This window comes from Staurois parvus, unplaced genomic scaffold, assembly GCF_062004578.1.
Source record: "Staurois parvus isolate SC_StPar_1 unplaced genomic scaffold, SC_StPar_1.0 ptg000015l, whole genome shotgun sequence".
Classification (NCBI taxonomy): domain Eukaryota; kingdom Metazoa; phylum Chordata; class Amphibia; order Anura; family Ranidae; genus Staurois; species Staurois parvus.
The window spans coordinates 8,446,625-8,471,776 of record NW_028317811.1 but is presented as its reverse complement, the minus strand read 5'-3'; the positions used below and the strand labels follow the sequence as shown (position 1 = coordinate 8,471,776).

Genomic DNA, 25,152 nt, shown 5'->3' with positions numbered 1-25,152 from the left:
TATCTGTGATGCTGCTCTCTCTCAGATTCTCAGTTAAGGCACTATCCTGACTTCTAAGCTTCCCCCCAAGTCCATATATCTTTCAGAGGTTTTAAATTTCAACCAACTACAACACATTTCCCTGAATTTTTCCATTTTATCCTCCTCCATGTGACATAGCTCCTTCATCCTATAGATATTTTCAACTCTATTTATCCATTCGTTAATTCTTGGTGCTTCAGGGACCCTCCAGAACTTGGGAATAAAACCCTTAGCCGCACTAATTAATTGATAAAGTACCCTTTTGTCATATAATTTCGCTCAGGGCTCAAAGTTATAAAATAAACACATCCGTGGATCTTTCTGTACAGTTATCCCACATATTTCCTGAATGTATTAGATTAGTTACCTCCAGTAATCCTGTATTTTCAGGCAACCCCACCATATATGTGCCATTGTACCCCTTTCTCCGCATCCTCTCCAGCACAGAGGTGAAATATCTACTTGTTGCCTGTGAGCTACGTTTGGTGTAATATACCATCTAGTTCAACATTTATTGTTCATCCCCACTGTGCTCATATTTGTCACCTCATGTATTAATTTGAAAAATGTATTACATTGCTGTGCATTCAATTCTGTTCCAAGCTCCTTTTCCCATTATTCCAAGAACCCCGGATTCTTCCATAGCCATAAGGATCTTATAAATCCTAGAAGTGACACATTTGGGGTTATTTTTTCATTTAACAATTTTTGAAATGGATACATGTCCTCCGACGTCCTCAGTGGTTGTGGGAGACTTGAAACAAAATGGTTTAGTTGATAGTACCACCACTCATCAAATGTGATAAATAAATCTTTTTTTCTTCTTTGAGTTTTGAAAAGTGTCCAATTTCTCTTCATTCAATGTATCCTTCAAACGTGCATTCTTATCCTTTATCCATTTCCCAAAAATACTATCCTTCCCCGGGGGAAAATACTCCGTTCCCACCAAGAGAGTCAATATTGAATGATACATAAAAAAATATATATAGTGCAGCGCTCTTATCATGCAAATAGATACGTGCCAAATATACTCAATAGAATCTTAAAAATAAATAAATAAATGTATGATAATCCTTCATAAATAATAATGAAAGACAGATATGATTAGTGCCAAACTAAAATCCATTACCCACTTCATTTATATTACAAATAGTGAGTGCCTAATGATAAACATAAGAGTGCACACACACCTATAACAAACAAGAACAATCAAAGGAGCTATATCCAATAAAAAAACTATAAAATATAATTCATAGTGCTCACACAGTGCAAAATAAAACTGTGTCCTCTCGGTTGAAAAAAAACACTCTTAACAATGTCCTTTTGTGGAAACAATATAATCATGCAGTGTGAAATGGTGATACATCCGTGATTGTGTCAAAAAACACTCTTCTTCTGATAACGGCTAGATTGCCTCCTCACCTCCTCCCAATGACCCCAAAGGGCCAACAGGCTTGCAGGATCTCCCTGGATCCTTGGTTTATAATGACCAGCAGCTTCCTTCCTTTACTGGGTCTCCTTATTGGGGCTCCTATCGCCCCTGATCAGCCAAGATAGTTTCTGAAGAATAATAGCTCACCAGTCCAGTGAGCCAAGAAGAAACTCTAAGTGCAGTACTTCAAACCACTCCCCGAGGAAGTCACGAGCAGACGGTGACGTAACGCGTAGGTTCGCGAGTCCGTAGTTCCGGTGCGTGGTGACGCACTTCCGGCGTGCGATGTCATTTTGCTACACCCAGGAAGTCCCATTCACATGCAGTGTACCCACACATCAGTGAGGAGGGAAGACTGCTTTGAAATGTGAGTGTTACTCTTAAACCTTTTCTAATAAACAAAAGTGGTTTGAAGTACTGCACTTAGAGTTTCTTCTTGGCTCACTGGACTGGTGAGCTATTATTCTTCAGAAAATATCTTGGCTGATCAGGGGCGATAGGAGCCCCAATAAGGAGACCCAGTAAAGGAAGGAAGCTGCTGGTCATTATAAACCAAGGATCCAGGGAGATCCTGCAAGCCTGTTGGCCCTTTGGGGTCATTGGGAGGAGGTGAGGAGGCAATCTAGCCGTTATCAGGAGAAGAGTGTTTTTTGACACAATCACGGATGTATCACCATTTCACACTGCATGATTATATTGTTTCCACAAAAGGACATTGTTAAGAGTGTTTTTTTCAACCGAGAGGACACTGTATTATTTTGCACTGTGTGAGCACTATGAATTATATTTTATAGTTTTTTTATTGGATATAGCTCCTTTGATTGTTCTTGTTTGTTATAGGTGTGTGTGCACTCTTATGTTTATCATTAGGCACTCACTATTTGTAATATAAATGAAGTGGGTAATGGATTTTAGTTTGGCACTAATCAATCTGTCTTTCATTATTATTTATGAAGGATTATCATACATTTATTTATTTATTTTTAGGATTCTATTGAGTATATTTGGCACGTATCTATTTGCATGATAAGAGCGCTACACTATATATATTTTTTTATGTATCACTAACACTGTTTTGGTATCAGTTTTTGAGTGTTGGCAGCTTTAGACTAGGTTGTATACTTTCATAGCGCAGGAGGAGCTCTGAATATTGAATGATATTTCCATCCTTTTTGACTATACATTCTATCCCATATACTCAAAACTTTGTGTGAAACTTATGTGGTATCCATACAATCTTCTCTAACTGTGCCTTACTTAAAATCCCTTCCATATTTACCCATCCTTTCCCTTGTGAATTAAATGTCCAATCTACTATACATTATAAAATCACTGCTAGATAGTAATTCCTTACGTTGGGTAAGCTTAAACCCACCTTCCCTTTTACTCTACTCAGGACCTCGTAACTGTTTCTTATTTGCCCATATAAACATAGTAATCATCTTCTTTATTATCCCGAAAAAAGACCCTGGAAGGTGAACCGGGAGCATGTGAAACTTATACAGACTTTTTGGCATTATCACCATCTTTGCCAGATTTATACGTCCTATCCAAGAGGCTCCTCCCTTTGAAAGTATCCTTAGCTCTTCCTTAAATTCATTTTTTAGGGGGATATAGTTTGCCCGATATATACCTTTTATTAAGGGTTAATTTTGCCCCCAGGTTACCTATTTCCTTTTCCCTCCGGATAAATGTAAACTCTTTTTGTAGACTCAACTTCTCTGACATTGGGAGGTTGATATTTAATATTTCTGATTTTACCAGGTTTTTTTTCAAGTTTTATAGCTCACCGTACTGTTTTAATACTCTCATTAGGTTAGGCAACATTATTCTAGGTTTAACAATATAAAACATCATATCATTTGCATATGCGGCTACCTTATGCTCCACTTACCCTCTCCAGAACAGGTTCCAAAGACAGTACAAACAACAAAGGAGAGAGGGGAGCAACCTTGCCTAGTTCCATTGTGCATTCTAAAAAATGGAGAGCGCGATCTATTAACTTTAACTGCTACTGACGGGCTATTATACAATCTTTATATCCATTTTAGCATTTTAGGCCCTATTCCTAATGCCTCTAGTGTATCAAACATAAATCCCCAATTAACCCTATCAAAAGCCTTTTCGGCATCGATCAATAGGAGTATTGCCGGTACTTTCTCTCTTTTAGCTCTTTGTAGAAGAATCAAGGATCTCAAACCATTATCCCTACCTTCTCTTCCCGGGATAAAACCCACCTGATCTAGATGTACCCATTCTGGCGTCAATTCCTTCAGTCTCGTTGCCAGCAACTTAGCATATAGTTTAGTGTCTATGTTTAATAATGATATAGGCCTATAACTAGCACACTGTGAGCTATCCTTCCATTATTTAAGAATAATCGTTACATGAGCTTGCAGTGACTCCTCCCTCATTTCCAACTCCTCTCCCAGTGCGTTCATATACCTACACATTTTAGGGACAAGAAGATCTCTAAATTTTTTTTAAAGTATCCCACTGTGTATCCATCCGGACCTGGGCTTTTACCTCCCGCCGTGTGCTTTAAGGCTAAGTTAACTTCCTCTGGGGTAATAGGTCTCTCAAGGGTCTCTAGTTTTTCTTGCGCTAATCGTGGCAACTCCACCTCACTTAAATATTTCTGCCCAATTCTTTTCTTTTCCTCTTCCCTTTCCTTTTGATCACCACAGCTCACATCATAAAGTTTACTATAATATTTTTGAAACCTATTAGCAATACCAGAGGTAGCATGCAATATTTCTCCTTTCCCATCTCTAATTTTTTCTATAAAATTTTTGGATTTCTTACTCTTTAACTTTCTCTTTAAGTATTTTCCAGGTCTATTCCCCCACTGGTATCTTTTCTTTGAGACCCTATTAAATATTCCCCTTGACTCTTGTGCCATAAGATCTTTTAACTCATCTCTTTTAAGTATTATCTTCTGATATACAATACACGGATCACTTTTTGATCCATGGTGAGGCACTGTGGTTGTACAGAAGTCAATCAACTGGTGCTACCAATTCTAAAGGGCCTATCTATACTTCAGTGCTTTATATATGTATATGTATTTACAGTACATTTTAACAAGGTCTGTACATTACATGTATTTTCTGTCTTAATTTTTAGGTAGAAGGCACTTCCTGCATTTTTTGTTTTAGCTTCGCAACTGTATCCCATTAAGGAGATTTAACTACACACACTGGAAACCTTGCTAAAGTAAAGGAAGTCTTCTTTTAGGGCTGGTTCACACCATAGAAACGCAGTCCTGATGTGTTCTGGATGCGTTTCTGCATGCGCGTGTTTGGTTTGTTTCGGTGTCTTTTTGATGTTTTTTACGCGTTCCGGTTAATTTCCCACCCCCCTCTCTTTTTCTTCAATTTACATAGGGGCATGTGTTACTAGTGCGTTTTTGGTGTGTTTTGGTACGATCCATTTCATTCTGGTGCGTTTTTGATGGGTTTTACCGTGTTCCAGTGCAGTTCTGTGCAGGAAAAATGCAGCCTGTTCTACTTTTTTTCTGCAACCACAATGCACTGGAACTGCAAGCACTGATATGTGCTATGACATTGACAATCCTATAACCTACTTTCTGTGCGTTTGGGACGCAGAAAAAAAGCACAGTGAAATGCATATAGTGTAAACTGGTCCTTAGACTCTTGGCGGTCACTAAACACTCACTGGCAGACCCCATTCCATTTCCAATGAGAGCTGAAAATTTTGGATTTTCCCTCCCATTCAGTCTCAGTGACAAAGGCCACCAGGGCATGTAGGATAAATCTCCCCAGTGGGGGACAACCAGACAACAAGAAAACCAGACAGGATTTCTAACCAATCCAAAAGGAAAAATGGCTTTAGATACACTATGAAAAAAGCCAGCTCGTAGTTACATGTTTGTTTTAAAACAAATGTAATTTCAAAGAGAACATATTATTTACAACACAAAACATTAACTAGAATATAGCAAGAACTGCAGTTATGAGAGTAAAATTACATATTACTACCTGTCTTGTTTTAACAAAGCCATGCTGTCTGCAAGACTAAATGTATCTTGTTCTTGGACTATGGCTCCCATGCAGAATTTTTCTACCTACAAAACCAAACTGGAAAAAACTTCTGTTTTGCCATAATGCTAATAGTCTCCTTTTCCTACTAAACAGCTGTTTTAGAAGTTAAATTAGCTATGTGTATGAATATCTGTTATTTGTACCACAAATTGCTATGGAAACTGCATAATCATTACCTTAGTGAATGGTTAAACATACAGAAAGTTCATGTTTTTTTTATTAGATTACTGTGGTCAGGTTTTATATTGGATACACAGCAGCACTTCACTGGTATCATAGTTTATCTTCAAATATGTAATACCATAAAGGGATGATAACAAAATCTATTCATTGCAAGTGTTACAACATGACACCCTCCCATCTTCAATTACCAGCCTGTTGCTTTCACACTATTTGGCAAGACAAGGGAAATGATAAAAACAGCCATTAATGAGGTGCAACTGAAAAACAAAAAAAGCACACTGCATATACCAGCATATCAATTGAGTATTCAGTGAAGAGCATATGCTTTTGTAGATTAGAAAGGAGATATGAATACATGACAGGTCTAACAAACTTTAACTCAAACAACAAAGAATTCTATACACACACACACACACAAGGTGTGAAATAAAAACACGTTGATCAAATATCAACCCATACTGATACACAAGACCAGTATCAGCTTGTTATGCAAAAATCTCATTGTTGTGCATAATATTATACTGTAGCACAGTACTGCAGACTATCAATGTAAGGGGGCAAGTTTTCACTGGCAGCAAAGGGTCCCACACTGACCATTATTGTAAGAGGGCACTACATTGACTACTCAAAACTCTACTGTAGTTAAAACAGCTATTCTCAACCTTTTTAACTTGGAGAAACCCTTTACATTTCCTGGGAAATCTCAGGAATAATTACCACCTACAGTTCACAATAAATTTGCTTGATGGTCAGTGGGAAGAATGCTCCTTACATTGCTGTTCATGAAAGAAAGGCCACCCCTTACAAACAGTGATACATATCATTGGTGTCAGTGATGTCTAATGTATGAGACAGAAATTACCCATTGCTTAAGGAACCCTAACATGCTCTGGAGGAATAGAACCGTGGAAACTTGTGAGAATGACTGAGTTATAGTAACTTAATGAATTATAGTGAATGCCATTGCTGACCTTCTTCAGAAACTGCTGATTACCTGGCTGTTTCTGTTTTTAAAGTGAAACATTTTTTAGAAGTAGCAGAAATCATATAACTACCTCCAAAGTTAAGCAATCTATGCTCAGATGGCTGCTGCTTACTGTGCAAATCTTCTCTCAAAAGCATTCCAGTTAGTGCACAGTGATAATAGGGGGATCACTATCTCTCCACCTCATCCATTTGGAAAAAGCCCTGTATTCTTTTCACTGAATATGAGGAGTTCTATGATTGGACAAGCGTAGGCCCTGTGGTTTATCCACTCCTCCTCTACCATTATCTGACCCAAAATAAGCATGCAGCCAAAGATGTCAAAAATCCTTACCTGTCAAACTGATTCAGGCCAGCAACACAAAGTATTAAAGCCAGAAGATCATGACAACCAGGAAACTAGAGTTTTTCATGGGAGTGGTCAGCAACGGCAACTTTCACACTTCTCTTATTTATCCTGTAAGTGTTGATACCAGTGTAACCATCCAAATTAGGGATGCACCGAAATTCCGGTGGCCGAAACGTTTCAGCCGAAAACACCCCTTTTGGCTGTTGGCCTAAATGAAAAAAAAAGCACCGATACAGGTGCCAAAAAAACCCTGCCCCTCAAAGCTGCCCGTCCATCGTCGCCAGCCCGCTGCTCGGTAATTCAGTCTTACCTGAGAAACCATTGATCCCGGCGTTGGGCATAGAGATGGGTGAAGGAAAGATGGCTGCCACACATCTCTATGCCTTTGGAGGACCAGAGCAATGTCACGTCCGGTTCCGGCCATTTTTTTTTTTTTAAGGCACTAGGTCAATGCTTTTTTGATCCAACGCTTTATATTGCAGAGAGACGTAAGGTCTTATTGACCCCATATCTCTCCATAAAGAGGACCTGTTGCTATTTTTTCCTATCACAAGGGATGCATGCATTTCTTGTGATAAGAATAAAAGTGATTTAACTTTTTTTTTTTAAAAGGAACAGTGCAAAAAAAAAAAAAAAAAAAACATTAAATACATTTTAAAAAAAAAACAGTTTAAAGTGCCCCCGTCCCCCCCATGCACGCAAGTAGTGGTGAACGCATACGTAGGCCATGCCCACATATGTAAATGGTGTTCAAACCACACACGTGAGGTATTGCCATGAACGTCAGAGCAAGAGCAATAGTTCTCACACTAGACCTCCTCAGTAACATTACACTGCTAACCTGTAGAAATTTTTAAAGCATGACCCATGGAGATTTTTAAATACCGCAGTTTCATGCCATTCCACAAGCGTGCGCAATTTTAAAGCGTGATATGTTGGTTATCTATTTACTCACCGTAACATCCTCTTACATATTTTACAAAACAATTGGGTTATATATTGTTTTTTTTTAATCAAAGTGTATTTTTTTCCAAAAAATATATATTCATTTTTAAAAACTGCGCATTTCGGTTTCGATTTTCGGCCAAGTGCATTTTGAATTTTCGTTTTCGGCACCAGAATTTCCTTTTCAATGCACCACTAATCCAAATCTTTTACATTCTTATCTGGGCCATTGTCAGAGATGGGAAGGCCTGGAAATAAAGTTTAAAATTTGGGGGGGAAACATTTTTTTCCCAGATTCCAGAAAAAAAAAAAAAAAAAAAAGGAGGAGTGTGGAATATGTTTTTTTACAATGAAAAAAAATTATATCTATCACATGGTATTCAAACTACAGTATCTAACATGAAGACCTTAATGAAAGATGCCTAAGACTTTATGTAGAGTCTTAACACTGTACTTCTCAATGTAGTTAACAAACGAGAAATATGCATTTCTGTCACTGGGGAACACTGCAGGGGAAAGTCTCCAGTTTAGTTTACTTGTGGGCTCCATCTTGTACCTCCCTACAGCTATGTGATTGTTGGGATACAGTAGATGATAGTTTCTGTTCTTCTCTCAGTCCTTAATTGACAGGTAAGAGGGTAAATTTGTCTGGCAGATTAGTTTACCTTTATAACCTTTAAATGATTCCCCCGATGCCGATATCCTACTGGCGCAAATAGTTACTTTTTTATTTGCTATTGGTGCCAAGAGGCAAATCTGATTTTTTTTTCTGTTGCTGTTGCTTTTGAGGGAAAGGGAGGTGGTTACCTTTTCTCATGTATAGCTGGAATGTTCTTAACATACGCAGTCCTTGTTATTTAATTAAAAAAAAAATAATCACACTTTAGCAAGCAAATTTAGTTTATTTACTGAATAAGGTGTACTTTTATTTCAAGCATATAGCTTTTATATATACTGCATTTCACATTCCCAGTGTAACAAAAGGACTTTCAATTTTTAAAACTACCCCACACTAAAAAACATTTTTAATTTACAGAAAATTTCCATTTTTTTCTGGAAAAAAGCATAGAAAAAAAAAGTATGTTACTCATGGCTTCAAAATTTCCAGAAACTTTACATCTTTATCTATTTCACTGCTGTGAATTAATCCCAAAGACAAGAGCTGTGCAATAACAATTATGTTTTTTTTTTAACATATACTTTTATTGAAATTATACAAAAATACACTTCATTCAAGTCTCCACACTGCAGTGCCATCCAATGCACTGTGATAAAACTCAAGTTATCACTGCACCGCGGCTTGCACCAGTGTTCTGGTGTGAACCGAGTACATAGAAAACAATTATCTTCTATGTGTCCTTGGTGTGACTGGCGTTCATGATGTGCATAAAAATGCCAGTTACCACACAAAGTGTGAATGGGCCCTTTCAGGTAAAGTATACAGTAGTGTAATCTCTTCCTCTCCAGTCTGTGATTGGACAATGACAAAACAGCAGCAGAGTAATAATGTTACCCCCCATTGTTCACGCTGCAGGCTCCCAGTCTATGTGTTGCTGTACAGGAGATTGCATGAGTCTGATACCAAGTTAAACTCAGGTATTTATACTAGCTACAGTTAAACATACATTTAATTACTTATGAATCAATGCAAAGCTGCATTCATTTCTTCTGTATATCTGTTTAGAGTTCAACTTTGAAAGGGAACCAGGATGAGTTGCTCATCTAGAAATTAGTGAGGAGAATAATGCCAACACACGTCTGTCAGCCAACTCTTTCCATATACCTGTGTTTTAGTTTCAGCCTTAAATGGACCCCTACATATGACTGCATAAGGTACAATAAACTTAGCTGTAACATTAGTCTTCTTAAAAAAAAAAAAAAAAGAGATGTTATTTCAAATCAGAATCCCTTCATCCTTTACTCAATGCTAGTTTTATGATTGTAACTAAAATTAAGGGAGATAAAAAAAACACAACATATCCTGACACAAAGAAGCATAAACATCATTATTTTATAAACCCCTCAACAAAAAAAGTTGGGTAAAAAAAAAAACAACAAATCTCCTATTACTGTGTTTACCTTGAAGCTCCTTGTCATGGCATTCCTTTAGTTTTGTCCACAGGTCTTTAAATAAATCACCGGCAGGGACACTCTCAGTAGAGCTGGGGCTGCCACAGCTACCTCCAGATACATTCATTGTAAAAAGAATTGGTCCAACCACTTTTGCTTATGCTGTTCAAGCCATACAGTTTTTATTGCATATCCTTTTTCATATGTACCTCCCTCCTACCTAGAATGGAAAAAAACAATATCAACCATGGAAAGGAACATGCAGGAAACAAGCTTTAAATGCCCTTCCTATTATTAACATCAAAGGCATCTTAAAATATTATAATTTACATATATTCATTTAAAAAAGCCAAAATCTATTACAGAATACACACAAGAGCCCCAAAATCGAGAGTTCTTATTGGCATACCCCGACCAGTTACCATTCTTGTGAGCTCAATCCCGCCCCCTCCTGTGCCTCACTACTGGTCAGGGAGGCCGCCTATTATTCTTGCAGGACAACAGAAAGGCCAGAGCTTTCAACACAGATTTGCATATTATTGAAGATTTGCATGAAAGTGCACCTAAGATCAGGAACGCTAAGTCCTTGCTTAGACCTTCTATCTCACAAGCTTTGGTCCCTTTCAATGTAAACATCAACTTACTTTTGTAAAGTTAAGTTTGACCCCGTGCACCTCAATATTAGTCAGTCTTTATCATTGTCAGGGGGTAACAGATAAGCAGAGGAGGTGGGCCAAGATCATTTTTACAAAAGAGAGCTGGTATTTACCTGCTCCTACCTGAAGCTATCCTTAAGCCGGTCAAACATGGGTTGAATTCCAAAATAATTTTCTTTCTAAAACATTTTCTAAGAATTTTCTTTCAAATTTTGCACCATTAGTGGGCCACAGAAACGGCTCCACCCAAATGGGGAAGCTCTGCTTTAAGCCTTTGTCCCCCGCTCCCCATCAAGGATTGGCACCTTTGGGGAGCAGGGGTAGGGGAGCGGTTACCCCAATTTGATAGGTACCCGCTCCCACTTATGCTGCGATCGCCTAGGCGATCGGAAGCAGAAGATGTCCCCCCCCTCTCTCCCCACAGTCTTCTGGGACAAGTGACGGGTCCCATAATACTACGAGGCCATTCACAAAGCGCAGCGCTTCTCGCGTGTGGGGAGTGGGCACCCAGCTGTGAGGCCACAAGCTGTCACAGTCAGGTGGCTATACTGAAGATTCCGGCATCGGGGAGAGAAGACAGCCAGTGAAACCAGCGGTGGTGAGGACACTGCTGGACCAAGGGACAAGCAAGTGGCTGTATTTTAAAAGTCAGCAGCTACAGTTTTTGTAGCTGCTGACTTTTTTTTATTTTTTTTAGCTGGAACTCCGCTTTAAGTGATTAGGCATGTTAGAAATTTTTTTAAAAACAAATACATTTCTAGTCAATGATGGGAGAATTGTGCAAAAAAATATAATTGAAAAAGAAATGAGCATGAGCTGTGACCGGTAAAAAGAAAATTGTTGACCACAAAAATTCTTTTTTGTAGCAATATGAGGTGCAACTGGAGGCTTGGTTGGTCGAATTTCAAAATCAACGGTGACACCATCGGGTTACAAAACACACAAAATTTCTGATTTCTAAAGAAAATTTGTTCAGAATTCGACCGATGTATGGCTTGCATTACGCTATGCAAATTTCAGCTGGTTCCTGACAAACAATCCGAAATTCCTTCTGCAGGTGGCTTTGTCACCGCCCTCAAATCTGACATTTGATTAAAAAAAAAGGAAATAAAAAAAAAAATCAAAGGAGTCAAACGGCAAACTGGTGCAAACAGCAGCTTCATTCAATCAGATGCAGCTGCTGTTTGGTCATTCTGACAGCTGCTAGTGCCAGATGACAGAATATGCAATACCAGTGCAGATATCTCCATCTCTACTGTATAACGGGGATGAAGGAATTTGAAAGAATATGCAATACCAGTGCAATACCAGTGCAGATATCTCCATCTCTACTGTATAACGGGGATGAAGGAATTTGAAAGATTTTTTTTCCCTTTCAGCTCACAGGCTAAAATATGTATACAGCCAGCTTTTGGGTGCTCCCAGGAAACCCTAAATATATATGCAGGTACAGGCAGGAGCCTGCACTTAGGGCCAGTTCACACCAAATACAATCCAGTACATTTTTTTTCTGCATAAAAAGTGCATGGATAGTAGGTTATATACAGTAGGTTCCAATGGCATAGTTTACAACAATACGTTCCAGTACAAAAAAAAAAAAAGAACATGCTGCATTTTTTCTGTACCAACCTGTACTGGAATGCAGCAAAACACATCAAATATGCACTGGAATGCATGTGGCTCCTTACCTCTTCTTCTGGGGTCCCTGTTTGTTTTGTCCACCCCTTATTTCCACCCTGTGCCCCCTTAGCAAGCCTGTGCTATGGGCTCACAAGAGGGCGCACTCCTGAGTTGGGCTGTGTGCATCCATAGATACACAGTGTAGCTCAGCCCCACCCCCCCACAGGATTTGACTGACAGCAACAGCAGCCAATGACTCCCATTGCTTTCAGTCTGTCCTATGAGAGCAGGAAGAGATATCAGCGCTGCTACAGAAAGGCACAGTACTGGATTGAAAGAGGGACGGTAGTTTATTTTGGGGGGGGGGGGGCAGCAACTGGAAGCTTTGTTAACTCAATGCAGGCAATTAAGGTAAAAGAAACATTTTGACTTTAGAACTACTTTAAAGCGTAACTCAAAGCAAACATAAATATTCTACTGAAATACACATATGGGAATGGTTATATCTGTCAAAGGATTTGTAAATCTCCATCCAGCCCTGAGATTTACAAAGCTCTTCTAGACAGCACAGCCAGGCCAATGACCTGACATTTCTTTAGATCAGTTATGCAGAGCAGATTGGTCACCTCTCAGCAGCAGAATAATAAAGTCATCTCTCTCCCCATATCAGCACATGCGTATGCAGCCTGACTGAATCCTAGTGCTGACCTCCCCTCTTCCAGGGTTCTGTTGTACAATTACTAATAAGAGGCCAATACCAAGACAAAATAAAGCACTAGCCGCAATGAAAAAGGAAATAAACATTTTAAGTTAAATATATAACTGCATTATAATGTACTATTTGTTTATCTGCCTGACCTTGGTTTTTATCATGATATCAGCATTAAGTAAATCTAAACACTAAATAAATGACCAAGCAATAGGTATATGCGAGCGCTAATATAAAATGACAGCAGCTTGGACACTTAAAGGTACCACAGAACCCTTGGAATAAATAGTATACAGAAAATAGTGCAGCGCTGTGTATAGAAAAGTATTCACATAAATACAAAAATGTTATGAATATAATTACAGACAATGGTATATTACCACATGTGGGTGGTTAACCACTTGCCTACAGGGCACTCATACCCCCTTCCTGCCCAGGCCAATTTCCAGCTTTCAGCGCTGTCACACTTTGAATGACAATTGCGCGGTCATGCAACACTGTACCCATATGAAATTTTTATCATTTTTTTGAGTCAGATAGAGCTTTCTTTTGGTGGTATTTAATCACCTCTCGGATTTTTAGTTTTTCTTAAACAGACCGAAAACCACTGGAAATTTTGAAAAAAAAAAAACACGTTTTTTCTTAGTTTTTGTTATACAATTTTGTAAATAAATGATTTTTCTCCTTCACTGATGTGCGCTAATGAGGCTGCAGTGATGGGCACTGATGGACACTGATAGGTGGCACTGATGAGGAGGCACGGGTAGGTTGCACTGATAGGCATTGACAGGCATCACTGATGGGCACTGAAAGGCAGCACTGATACATGACACTGATACATGACACTGACTGGCGGCACTGATAGGCGGCACTGACTGGCACTGATAGGCAGCACTGACTGGCACTGATGGGTGACATTGATAGGCAGCTCAGATGGGCACTGATATGTGGCATTGATGTGCACTGGTATGCACTGATATGTGGCATTGATGTGGCACTGGCACGTGGCACTAATGAGCACTGACAGGTGGCACTCCTGGGGCCACACTGATCATCAGTGCCCTGATGATCAGTGTACATGTCCCCTCCACGGAAAGCCGATTACCGGCTCTCCTCTCGAGATGTCAGCGTGACAGCTTGAGAGGAGAGAAATGCTGATACCCGACATTTCCGTGTTTACATGTGATCAGCTGTGATTGGACACAGCTGATCACATGACCGAGCCGACATCTTCGGCTCTTTCCGTGATCCGCTGTGTCCGAGGGACACAGATTCCTGTGTTTAGATGCATTAAGTTTAGCTGTTTCTCAGTGCGCTCAGAAATTGAGCCTGCTGCCAGTCAGGCATCTGGGTGGATCCTCATATTATTGTCGGGATCCCTCCAAAGTCTGAAGCAGGTCTGTGAGGTCAGGCCGACAGTGGGCTTTAGCCCACTATTGGCTGATTATGGATCACATGACAGCATTAGTAAGTGCACTTCTGTGACCCACAAGAGCAGTATGGCCAAAAAAGCTTTGGCTATACTTCTCCTATAACACAGGTTCCCTAAAATAAAGTTTTCAGGGCCTGTTCACACTGCTATGCAGCCCATATTGGTGCTTCTCACATAGGGTTTTTGGCTGTAGAGCCGTGCAGTGCACATTTTATCACATCACACAGCTCACCCTTTTTGTTTCAACCTTTTTCTCGAAGTGTACAAACAGACCATTCATGTCATTGTACAGCAGCACAGTTGCTGGGCAGTGACATGCAGGACCCAGAAGAACAGTGCAATATTATATAAATGTAACATAATATAGCTCTGCTCTGGAAAGCAGTGCAACACAGTTCTGGTGTAAACTTGACACGCAGAAAACTATTGTTTACCGTGTGTCATTGCAGTTACCTGTGTTTTGCCCTGATTTCAAACACAGGTGACTGCAGATAGTGTGAATGGGCCCTTAGGCTGTTTTCACACTGCCCCAATGCAAAAACGTGTTAAAAACACATATGCGTTTTGCTGCATTTCCTGGGTGCCTATTACCCAGCATGCACCTGTGGACATTTAATTTTACAGGTGCACCTATGGACTTTTAATTTTACAGGTATAAAAAAAGGGATGTTAGCATGGTGGTACTACACACAGTAGTAAGTGTGTCCTATTACTGATAAGCAACACACATAACGCGGACCAGTCCAGAGACTGGTAATCAAGATGGCAGACAACAATGTTAGTGAGTGCATGAAACAGCATGTGGTGATGAAGTTTCTTGTGAACGAAGGTGAAAAACTCGTGGATATCTACAGAAGACTTCAAGCACAGTACAATGATGAAATGCTCAGCTGCAGTAAGACATATGAATGGTGTAAACGTTTCAAAGATGGCCATACGTCTTTGAGTGATGATCTCGGCCGTGGTGGTTCCCAGCCCACAGAAGCTATTCCTGTGAACATTCAGCATGTGGAACGCCTGATTCTGGATAATCAATGCATAACCTGCCATGAAATTTCACAAGAGACAAATCTTTCTGTGGGAATGGTGAACACAATGATGATTACGTGAAGCAGGCTGTCCTACAATGGTTCAGGTGTACTGACAAATCTCTTTGTTTGCCGAAGTTTTGCAGGCATTAGTTAAACTCAGGGGAGTGTGTCGAAAAATAAATGCAGTTTCTACTCCTTGAAATTTGTTTTTTTATTACTTGAACGCAAAGGTCCCGGTTTGACTTGAACACCCCTCTTAATTCATTGGGGACTTGTTTTTTTTAGTGTGGTTTTGAACACTGCACCAAACATGCAGCATGCATGACATTTCAAAATGCACTGAAGAGTGAAGAGTCTATTAGGGCTTAAAGGGATTGGGTTTTTGCTGTATTTTTAGCAAGGTAAAAACACAACAAAAACACATCAGTGTGAAAGCTGCCTTAAAGTATAAAGGCAAAACCTTTTTTTAGTTTTGGATAGAGTGGATATGGATTAGAACCCCTTTCAGTTTTTATTGCTGTCTGCACCCCCATTAAGAAGATTCACCCTCTCTATTTGTCTTGTTTAACATTATCACTGAAAGAAAATCCCAAATTTTGGGTTTTCCCCAGAAAAGAAATAAATCTTCCTTGGACGCCCTCCCAGAACTAGCCGACCGCGCTGTAGTCATCTTTTGGCTATAGCGCGGTCGGGAACTGGTTAATTTGCAGGGATTTCCTCTCCCTTCCTGTTTGGCTATGGGACAGGAATTGAAGGGAAATTTCTGCAATGGGACACAGCTGGTGGAAAAAAAAATCTGACAGAGGTTGTAACCCTCCCTTGTTTTATTCTAAAAGGAAAAAAAAATCCCTATAGTTCTACTGATGGGCACTGATCAGGCTGCACTGATGATGAATGCCGATTCTCAGTGCAAATGCTCTACTTGCTGTGCCTGACATATTAGCGCTCACACTGTCTCTGTGTAAGCAAAGGAGAGCCAATAAACGGAAAAGGCTGGTTACATTGTGACAGCTGATTGGACACTGCTGATCACACGGTGAAGGGCTGCTGTGATTGGCCCTTTACCTCGATCCGAAGCACACAGCGGTTAAAGAGCACGCCTGATATACGCTCAAGTGTGTCAGTGGTGACAGTGTGCCGCAGGAGGGATCTGTTTATGTTTTTTTTAGGTAAGTCTGTCATAATGTGCTAGTATGTGGTGCATACAAGCACATATGACATAAGCCTGCTACTATCATTTTATTTTCCAATAGTTTTTATTAAGATTTTTCAAGTTACAAACAGTGCAATAGACAAACGTCATGTTATCACAAAATATATGAAATAGCACAAAAGAACACCTGGGTTAACAAACAGCAGACATACCCAAAGAAACTTAAAAATCTATGCAAAAACAATTGGATAATTTAAGCAAAAAAATTCACAGCATTAAGTCCACCAGGTATAGGAGAGTCAGTAGTCATAGCCCTATAAATCACACAGAATGGGCATCAATGAAAACATGACAGATGTTGTAGAACGAATAAAGAGTAGGTTCAACTAGCCCCAGAAAATGGGGAAATAAAAAGTGACAGTAAAAGGTAAGAAAAGGAAGTAAATAAGAACAAGGAAAGAAGAGGGTCAAGTCAGGAAGTATCAAGGCACGGAAATGTATTGAATCCATGGGTTCCATGTTCTATCAAATTTGTCCGTATTATTGTGTAAATACAGGTGAGTCTGTCGTTAATCATGATCCAATTCAATTTATTCTTCACATACTCAAGCGGAATAATTGATCTCTTCCAGTGTTTAGCAATAGTGATTCTTGCTGCTAACATCATATAGGTAAGCATTTTAGGGTTTTGTTGACACTATACTTTATGAAAGAGGGCTGTCTCTGGGGCCCTGCGAACATTCACCCGTCACCATGTAGATAAGGTTAAACATGCGGATCCAAACTCTATTTGCTATCGGACATCGCCACCAGACATGGAACATAGAACCCATCTGGCTGCAATGACGAAAGCACATAGGTGAGGCAGATGAGTGCATCTTCGCAATCTGGGTCAGAACCAGATACCATCGCAATAATGTTTTATAATTTGCCTCAATTAAGGTGGTATTGATGGAAACCTTAGACAATGCCAAGGCTATATCTTGCCAATCAGGTAAATCATAGCCATAGATTCATAGGTCCATAGCTTTGATTTCCAGTGTCCGCTTGAACTGGGATGCTCCTATTTCACGGGAGTTGTTGCTTCTTTCTCTGTACCTCCATAAAGCCTTTGATAGCCTAACTTGGGAATATTTACTATTTTGCGAGCTTATGGATTTGGTCCTGCATTTCTTACACTACTAAAATCATTATACAAGACTCCCTCAGCTCAAGTGTCCAGAGGTTACAGATCACCCGTGTTCCCAATTCGACGCAGCACTAGACAAGGTTGTCCACTTTCCCCAATACTTTTTGCAATGGCAATAGAACCCGTAGCTATCCCATCCTGGAATCCACGGGGTTCACTGCGGTCATCAGGAACATAAATGCACTTTCTTTGCTGACGATGTCCTTATGTATGTTACCTCCCCTTTGACCACAATACCTAATCTATTATCTCTGTTGAGCCACTTCTCTGAACTTTCTGGGCTCTCTTTAAACTCTCAGAAAATGACAGCCCTTAACGTTTCGTTACCCTCTGCCATAGAACGACAACTTAGGACTATGTATGACTTTCAATGGGCCCGCAGTTCTCTGCCTTATTTAGGGATTAATTTGACAGATTCAATTGAGTCCCTTTACCAAGCAAACTATCCCCTTCTTGTTCTGGGAGGACGTCATATGACATCCTCCCACTCTAGCTGCGCATGCGTGCCCCCGGGGGCACACGGCGATCGGTGGTGCGCTGTGTCTCTGGGATACAGTGGATCACCAATTGCAGTAAAGAGCTGATGACGTAGGCTCTATCATGTGATCAGCTGTGTCCAATCACAACTGATCACACGTAAATAGGAAATGCCGGTTATCAACAGTCCTCTCCTCATGCTGACAGCGCGTGAGCTGAGGAGAGCCGGTAAGCGGCATTCCTCAGAGGGGACATGTATACTGATGATCAGTGCCCTTATGATCAGTGTAGCCCCATCAATACCACATACCAGTGCACATCAAATACTGTAGCTGCTGACTTTTAAAAAACAGCCACTTACCTGTCCCTCTGTCCCACGGTATGTCCCCAAAGCCTATTTCACTGGCCATCTTGGATTCCAGACACCGGCATCTTCAATATGAGCACCCGGCTGTGATAGCTTGCGGCTTCACAGCCGGGTACCCACTGCACATGTGCGAGTAGCGCTACGCTTCATGAATGGTCCTGTAGTGTTCTGGGACCCATCACGTGTCCCAAAAGACTACAGGGAGGGAGAACACCTTCCGCTTCCGTTTGCTCAGGTGATCAGACTGGAAGTGGGAGTGGGTACCTGTCAAATTTGGGTACCCGCCCCCAAAAGGTGCTAATCCTTAATGGGGAGCTGGGGAGCAGTCCTTAAAGCGGAACTTCCCCTTTTGGGTAGAGCTCTGCTTTAAGTGCCACCTATCAGTATCAGTGCCACCTATCAGTACCATATATGAGTGCTGCCTTTCAGTGCAAAGAAAGCTCTGTCTCAAAATAATTATAAAAATTTAGTTTGGGTGCAGTGTTGCATGACCGCGCAATTGTCATTCAAAGTGCAATAGCACTGACCCCCCGTTCACATCTATACGGCCATGCGGCCACGTTTTGCACGGGCACGAGAGCCCATTCATTTGAATGCACTCCCGTGCCATGCAGGGAAGTCCCTGCACTTCTTTGGAAATTACAGCCCGCATGGGAACCTCGGTTCCTAGTACGGTTGCATTTTCCAGTGCAGGCAGCGTGCTATTAGAATTAATGGCACCCGCCCATGGGTCTGCATTTCTCTATGCGGGTGGTGCTGCTGCATGGATCTTCGTGCGGATCCGCAGCGTCACAACCCGCACAGATGTGAACCTAGGGTGAAAGCTGAAAATTGGCCTGGGCAGGAGGGAGGTAAAAGTGCCCTGCAGACATGTGGCTAATCTGTGTTGCATTGAGATGCGTTCATACGTGTTTACATGTCTTCTCTGTGTGATATTATACAAACATGTTGCATAGCAGGCTCATATAAAATGTAGATCTCCTTCAGCAGACGGATCTGTAACACAGGTTACTGAAAACCTTCATACTTTGTTGCTGGTAATGTGTGTGAATCTGAGACTGCCACAGACAACAGCTGCAGGAACTTCCCCACTACATGCACACACATATATCATACATGTGAGGAGTGTACCGTCTATAATGCAGGAAAACGAGGAAGTTATTATGTATGTGAACATTAGAACTGACAATTCCAGGCTGAAAAGAGGTGCCTGTCCTATGGGCACACACACAGTATCCCTCAGTACATCCGGTGTACATTACATTGTAGCCCAGCTCCCTCTATAGACACACACAGGAGGGGTACGGGGTGTATCCTCGGTAATTACCGTACAGCTGGTTGGCTCCTCCCTCCACAGTGCGGACATCCCGGTCCCGGCGGGAAATATGAACATGCAGGAAGTCAGTCACATGACCCACACAGTCCCATGCCGGCTGTACGCTATACACGCCGTGCTCGGACGCCGCATGCGTAGTGTGGCTCGGCTGGCTGTGCTTCAGAACTCGTCTCCACAACCAATGTAAATAAAGCAGTCCCACCGGAGATAGGGAGGGTGTAGTAACATTGTATATAATGACTCCGCCACGGCTGTACACATGACCACTGTATTTCCCTTATTATCAGTGGAGCGTTACACATAAACTTCAACTCACTTTCCTGTTATTTTACTTAAATCCCCTCTTTTTTATGGGTTATCCTTAACCTCCTCGGCAGTAAGATTCTTTCTGATTTTTTGTGCTGAAAGCGGTACCATTTTTTTGCATGGAAATATGTCGTTTTTTATTGTAGGCCTGTAATTTTTAGGAATAACTCTCTGAAATCTGTCCAAACAAGATGCTAGTAAACATCCCGGGTATGATAAAACTTGAAACACGAAATCATAAATTATAATTTAATAAATAATCATAAAAAATAATAATATATTTAATTCAATAATATAATCAAACCAAAAACACTGAAATTTGAAATACAGAGGCAAATTCGCACATCGCTGAGCAAAGTCGCAAAATCGTTTTCAGTGTCTGATGACGAATTTCCCCATGAATCATCACTGAATTCTGCAAGTGGTTCTGATTTATTATCGCTGTTCTCTAGCCGGTCTACAACCGCTGTTGACATAAAGGGACGCTTTTTGGACGCCATGAATTTTTCTAAGTTTCCAGGCAGAAAGAACAGTCAAAATGCAGGCAGGGCACAGGACAAAGCAGTAGGGACAAAATATATGTGAAATGCATTGAAACAGCAATGTTTTACTATATAATAATCATTTTTAAAAAAATTACATTTTTTAAAAATTTCAAATTTGCCGCCGGTTCTGGCGCCCGTACGTCCCGACGTCACAGGGATCGGAGCACGGAAGCCGGATACTGGCATCGGCCGGAGGAGATGGCCGGGGACGCTGCAGGGGACACATTGCTGGAGCGAAGGACAAGGTAAGTGCTGCAGGGACTCTCTGAGCAACACCGCATGGTAAGCCCGAGTGTAGCTTGGGGTTACCGCTCTTGGTACTGAAATTTTACCCCCAGCTACATTAGGGAATACCGCCAAGGAGGTTAAAGAGGAACTCCACTTTTGTGGGGGGAAAAAATTAGTAAATAAAAAAGAATGATAGAAAGAACATATACAATTACAACACAAGTTGTCCTGTTATTGTCATTAAAAATTACTTTTCCTCTTCAATCTGTAGCGCTGTAATTTTCTGTAAAATGCAAAATGGCAACCTGGAGGCGTTCTGTACACAGATGTTGTACACAATGCCCCCCAGATTCGTCATTTCCTGCTTGTGTGATTGGCTCACCAATATTCCCAAACGTCTGCACTAAGATACAAGTCAGATTTTGAGCATCCCCTGCTACAAAAAATAGTCATTATTGGTGGGATACTCCCAAAGGAAATCATGTCCAATGTAGCCCATACATTATTATTATTATTATACAGGATTTATATATAAGCACCAACAGTTTACACAGCGCTTTATAATATAAGGGTATACAGAACAATTACAATACAAATTAACTTCTTCCTGTCCACCCTATAGCAGAAGTACTGCTACATGGCAGCAAGGATGCGCAAAATCACGTATACAGTATATACGTCATTTTTTATTTCTGGGTTGGGGGCACGCACGCTCCACACCCGCACCAATATAATTATTATTATTATACAGGATTTATATTGCTCCAACAGTTTGCTCAGCACTTTACAATATAACAGAAGACAATCCAGTAACAATACAGTTCAATACAAGAGGGTTAGGAGGGCCCTGCTCCTTGGAGCTTACAATTTAAGAGGGAGGAATTAGTGGTACAAAAAGTAATAACTGTGGGGGATGGACTGGCAGGAGGAGTAGAAGATTCAGTTATTAGCTTAGGGCAGGATAGGCTTCTCTGAAGAGATAGGTTTTCAGAGATCGCCTAAAAGTGAGCAGAGTAGGCGATAGTCTGATAAATTGGGGTAGAGAGTTCCAGAGGATGGGGGACGCTCTGGAGAAGTCCTGGACACGAGCATGGGAGGAGGAGACAAGGGAGCTAGAGAGCAGGAGGTCGTGCGAGGAGCGGAGAGTACGGTTTGGGTGATATTTGGAGACAAGATCGGTGATGTAATTTGGGGCAGAGTTATACATGGCTTTATATGTGATTGTTAATGTTTTGAATTTTATTCGTTGGGCAATGCGAAGCCAGTGAAGGGATTGGCAGATATGGAACGGTTAGTAAGGTGGATGAGTCTGGCGGCAGCATTCGTGATAGAATGAAGAGAGGGATAGCCTGCCATGAGGTAGGCCAATGAGTAGTCAAGGCGAGAGATAACCAGGGAGTGAGTAAGTTGCTTAGTGGTTTCCGAGGTTAAGAACGGATGTATCTTGGAGATGTTGCGGAGGTGAAGTCTACATGATTTGGACAGCAATTGGATTTGGGGCTGAAAGGACAGATGGGAGTCTAGGATTACACCTAGTACCCTGGCATGAGGGGACTGATGGTTGTATTATTGGCTCCTCAGCATGTCAATCACCAGGTTTTGGAAGCCAATTCTCAGCCGGGACTTGGTGATCGTTGGCGGAGCTGACAGGGGAGAGGTCTGTATGTAAACAACACAGATCTCTCCCCTGTCAGGCTGCTTTGTATTGCTCTGCACAGCAAAAAGACCAACAATTTTGAAAAAAAAAAACAGTATTTTTGATTTTTGCTATTAAACATTTCCTATAAAAAAAATTTAAAAATCAAATTTTGTCATAAATTTAGGCCAGAGCAATACAAAGAAGCTTGTCTACACAATAAAACACATACAGCACACTATATAAAACACACACAGCACACAGTTAACCCTTTGATCGCCCCAGATGTTAACCCCTTCCTGCGCAGTGTCATTAGTACAGTGTCAGTACTTTTTATTAGCACTCATCAATGTATTAGTTTCACTGGGGATGTCAGTGGCAGTTAGTCAGTTCCATCCAGTATCAGAATGCCTGCTGCAGTCCCTCTATAAGTCACTGATCGCCACCATTACTAGTAGAAAAAAAAAGAATTCCAGTATATATACCACCATTTGTAGATGCTATAACTTTCACGTAAACCAATTAATTTACACATATTGGAATTTTTTTTTTAGCAAAGACATGTAGCAGAATGCATTTTGGCCTAAATTTATGATGAAATTTGATTTTAATTTTTTTATATTGGATGTGTTTAATAGGAAAAATAAAAAATGCTGGGTTTTTTTTAATCAAAATTGTTGGTCTTTTTTGTTTATAACGCAAAAAATAACAAAATGCACAGGCGATCAAATACCACTGAAAGAAAGCTCTATTTGTGTTGAAAAAAAGGACATAAATTTAATTTATGAACAACATTGCATGACCACGCAATTGTCAGTTAAAGTAACACAGTGCTGTATCACAAAAAATGGTCTGGTCAGGAAGGGGGGTAAATCCTCAGGAGGGCAAGTGGTTAATACAGGAGGATTCAGAGCGCCCTGCTCATTGGAGCTTACAACCTAAGAGACATGGGTCGAATTCCAAATTAACTTTCTTTGGAAAATAATAACTAAGAATTTTCTTTCTAATTTCGCACCAGTAGTGGGACGCAGCATTGGCCAATTTTAGTTCATGAGCAGCGGCCATTTCACTGGCTGAGCCGCAATGACATCACTCCCACGCATGTGCGTGGGAGTTTCGGCTGCGGCATGGCTCTCTCAACAACGTCCATTGAGAGCTCAGTGCACATGCGATAATGATATCACCGGCGCTGCTACAGTAAATATCTCCTAAATAATGCACGTTTAGGAGAGACTTACAGTACCTACAGGTAAGCCTTATTAAAGCATGCCCAAAGCCATGGACTGAACACATGTATAGATGTTATTCTGGCCATTGGACTGCATTAAATCCCAAGTGCTAGGTGCGTCTAACATTAAGGCACATTTAGACACTTTTACATGCGTTTAGGCAACATTTTTTTCTGTTGTTCAGCTCCTCTCCTGAACATGCTTTTGGTGTTTTTTTTCAGCCTGTAAATGCTCCTCTTCTAATATGCCTCTAAATGCCTATGTGTACATGGACACATAAGTTTAAATAGAAGTGCTCTTATGGACTGGAAAAAAACAAAAAGTCCATAAAAGCGGCGTGTTTTTAAGTCCTGTGTGTATAAAACCTGAAGTGGCCTGCAGTGCCGTTCATTGTGAATGGCTCCCAAATGTATTGTACAGAATATTCCAATGCACAATACACAGCTGTGCACTACAAGGTATATGTAATGAATTTTAATGCGTGCTATAGCCCATGTAAATGCATGTGCATTAATACACCATAATGGTAAGCTTGAAGTGATTTTTTTTCTTAACAAGCATGTCTATACTTACCTGCTGTGTGCAGTGGTTTTGCATAGAGCAGCCCTGATCCTCCTCTTCTCGGGTCGCCCACTGGTGCTCCTGGCCCCTCCCTCCTGTTGGGTGCCCCCACAGCACCCGCTGCTTCATGTGTCCATTCATACATGGAGCCACTGCTCAGCCCCACCACTCTCTCTTCTCATTGGTTCACTTTGAGCTTTCACTTCTGTCCCAGCCAATGAGGTGAGGGAGTCCTGAGATAGCCAAGGCTCCAGTGCACATCACTGGATCAAGAGGGGGCTTAAGTGAGTATTAGGGGAGGCTGGGGGGGATACTGCACATGCATAGAAGGTGAAAAACCTTGAGCCTTTACAATCACTTTAAGTGTAAATGGGCCCATAGGCAAGAGTTATTGTGATATAAACCTTTGAAACCGAGGAGACATACCCAGACACAGATGCTAAAATTCTCCTTTTTATGTACCTGGCATAGGCACAATAAAAAGTGCATTGTAAAATAAAATTTGGGTTTGGTTTATTTGTGGAATTTTCTTTGCACTGTTCTGGTGCTCTACTGCATATTGAACCTATTTATAAAGGTTGAAATTTCAGTGATGTTTTTTTTTCATAGAAATATATTTTGTGACAATG

The 25,152-nt window shown here is 40.8% G+C and overlaps 1 protein-coding gene across 5 annotated transcripts in view; it reads right to left on the bottom strand.

Moving 5' to 3' along the window:
• The window catches only part of RBBP8 (RB binding protein 8, endonuclease), a 106,186-nt gene that overhangs the window by 57,366 nt on the left and 23,668 nt on the right, over nt 1-25,152 (bottom strand). For 3 of the 5 annotated variants that reach the window (XM_089678399.1, XM_089678409.1, XM_089678418.1), the window contains exon 2: nt 10,058-10,268. In XM_089678399.1, coding sequence (XP_089534525.1) covers nt 10,058-10,175 — 118 coding nt within the window. In that variant the 5' untranslated portion in view covers nt 10,176-10,268. Of the gene's footprint in view, nt 1-10,057; nt 10,269-20,009; nt 20,135-25,152 lie in introns of those variants that run through there. The other 2 variants (XM_089678401.1, XM_089678428.1) reach the window with 2 other exon arrangements.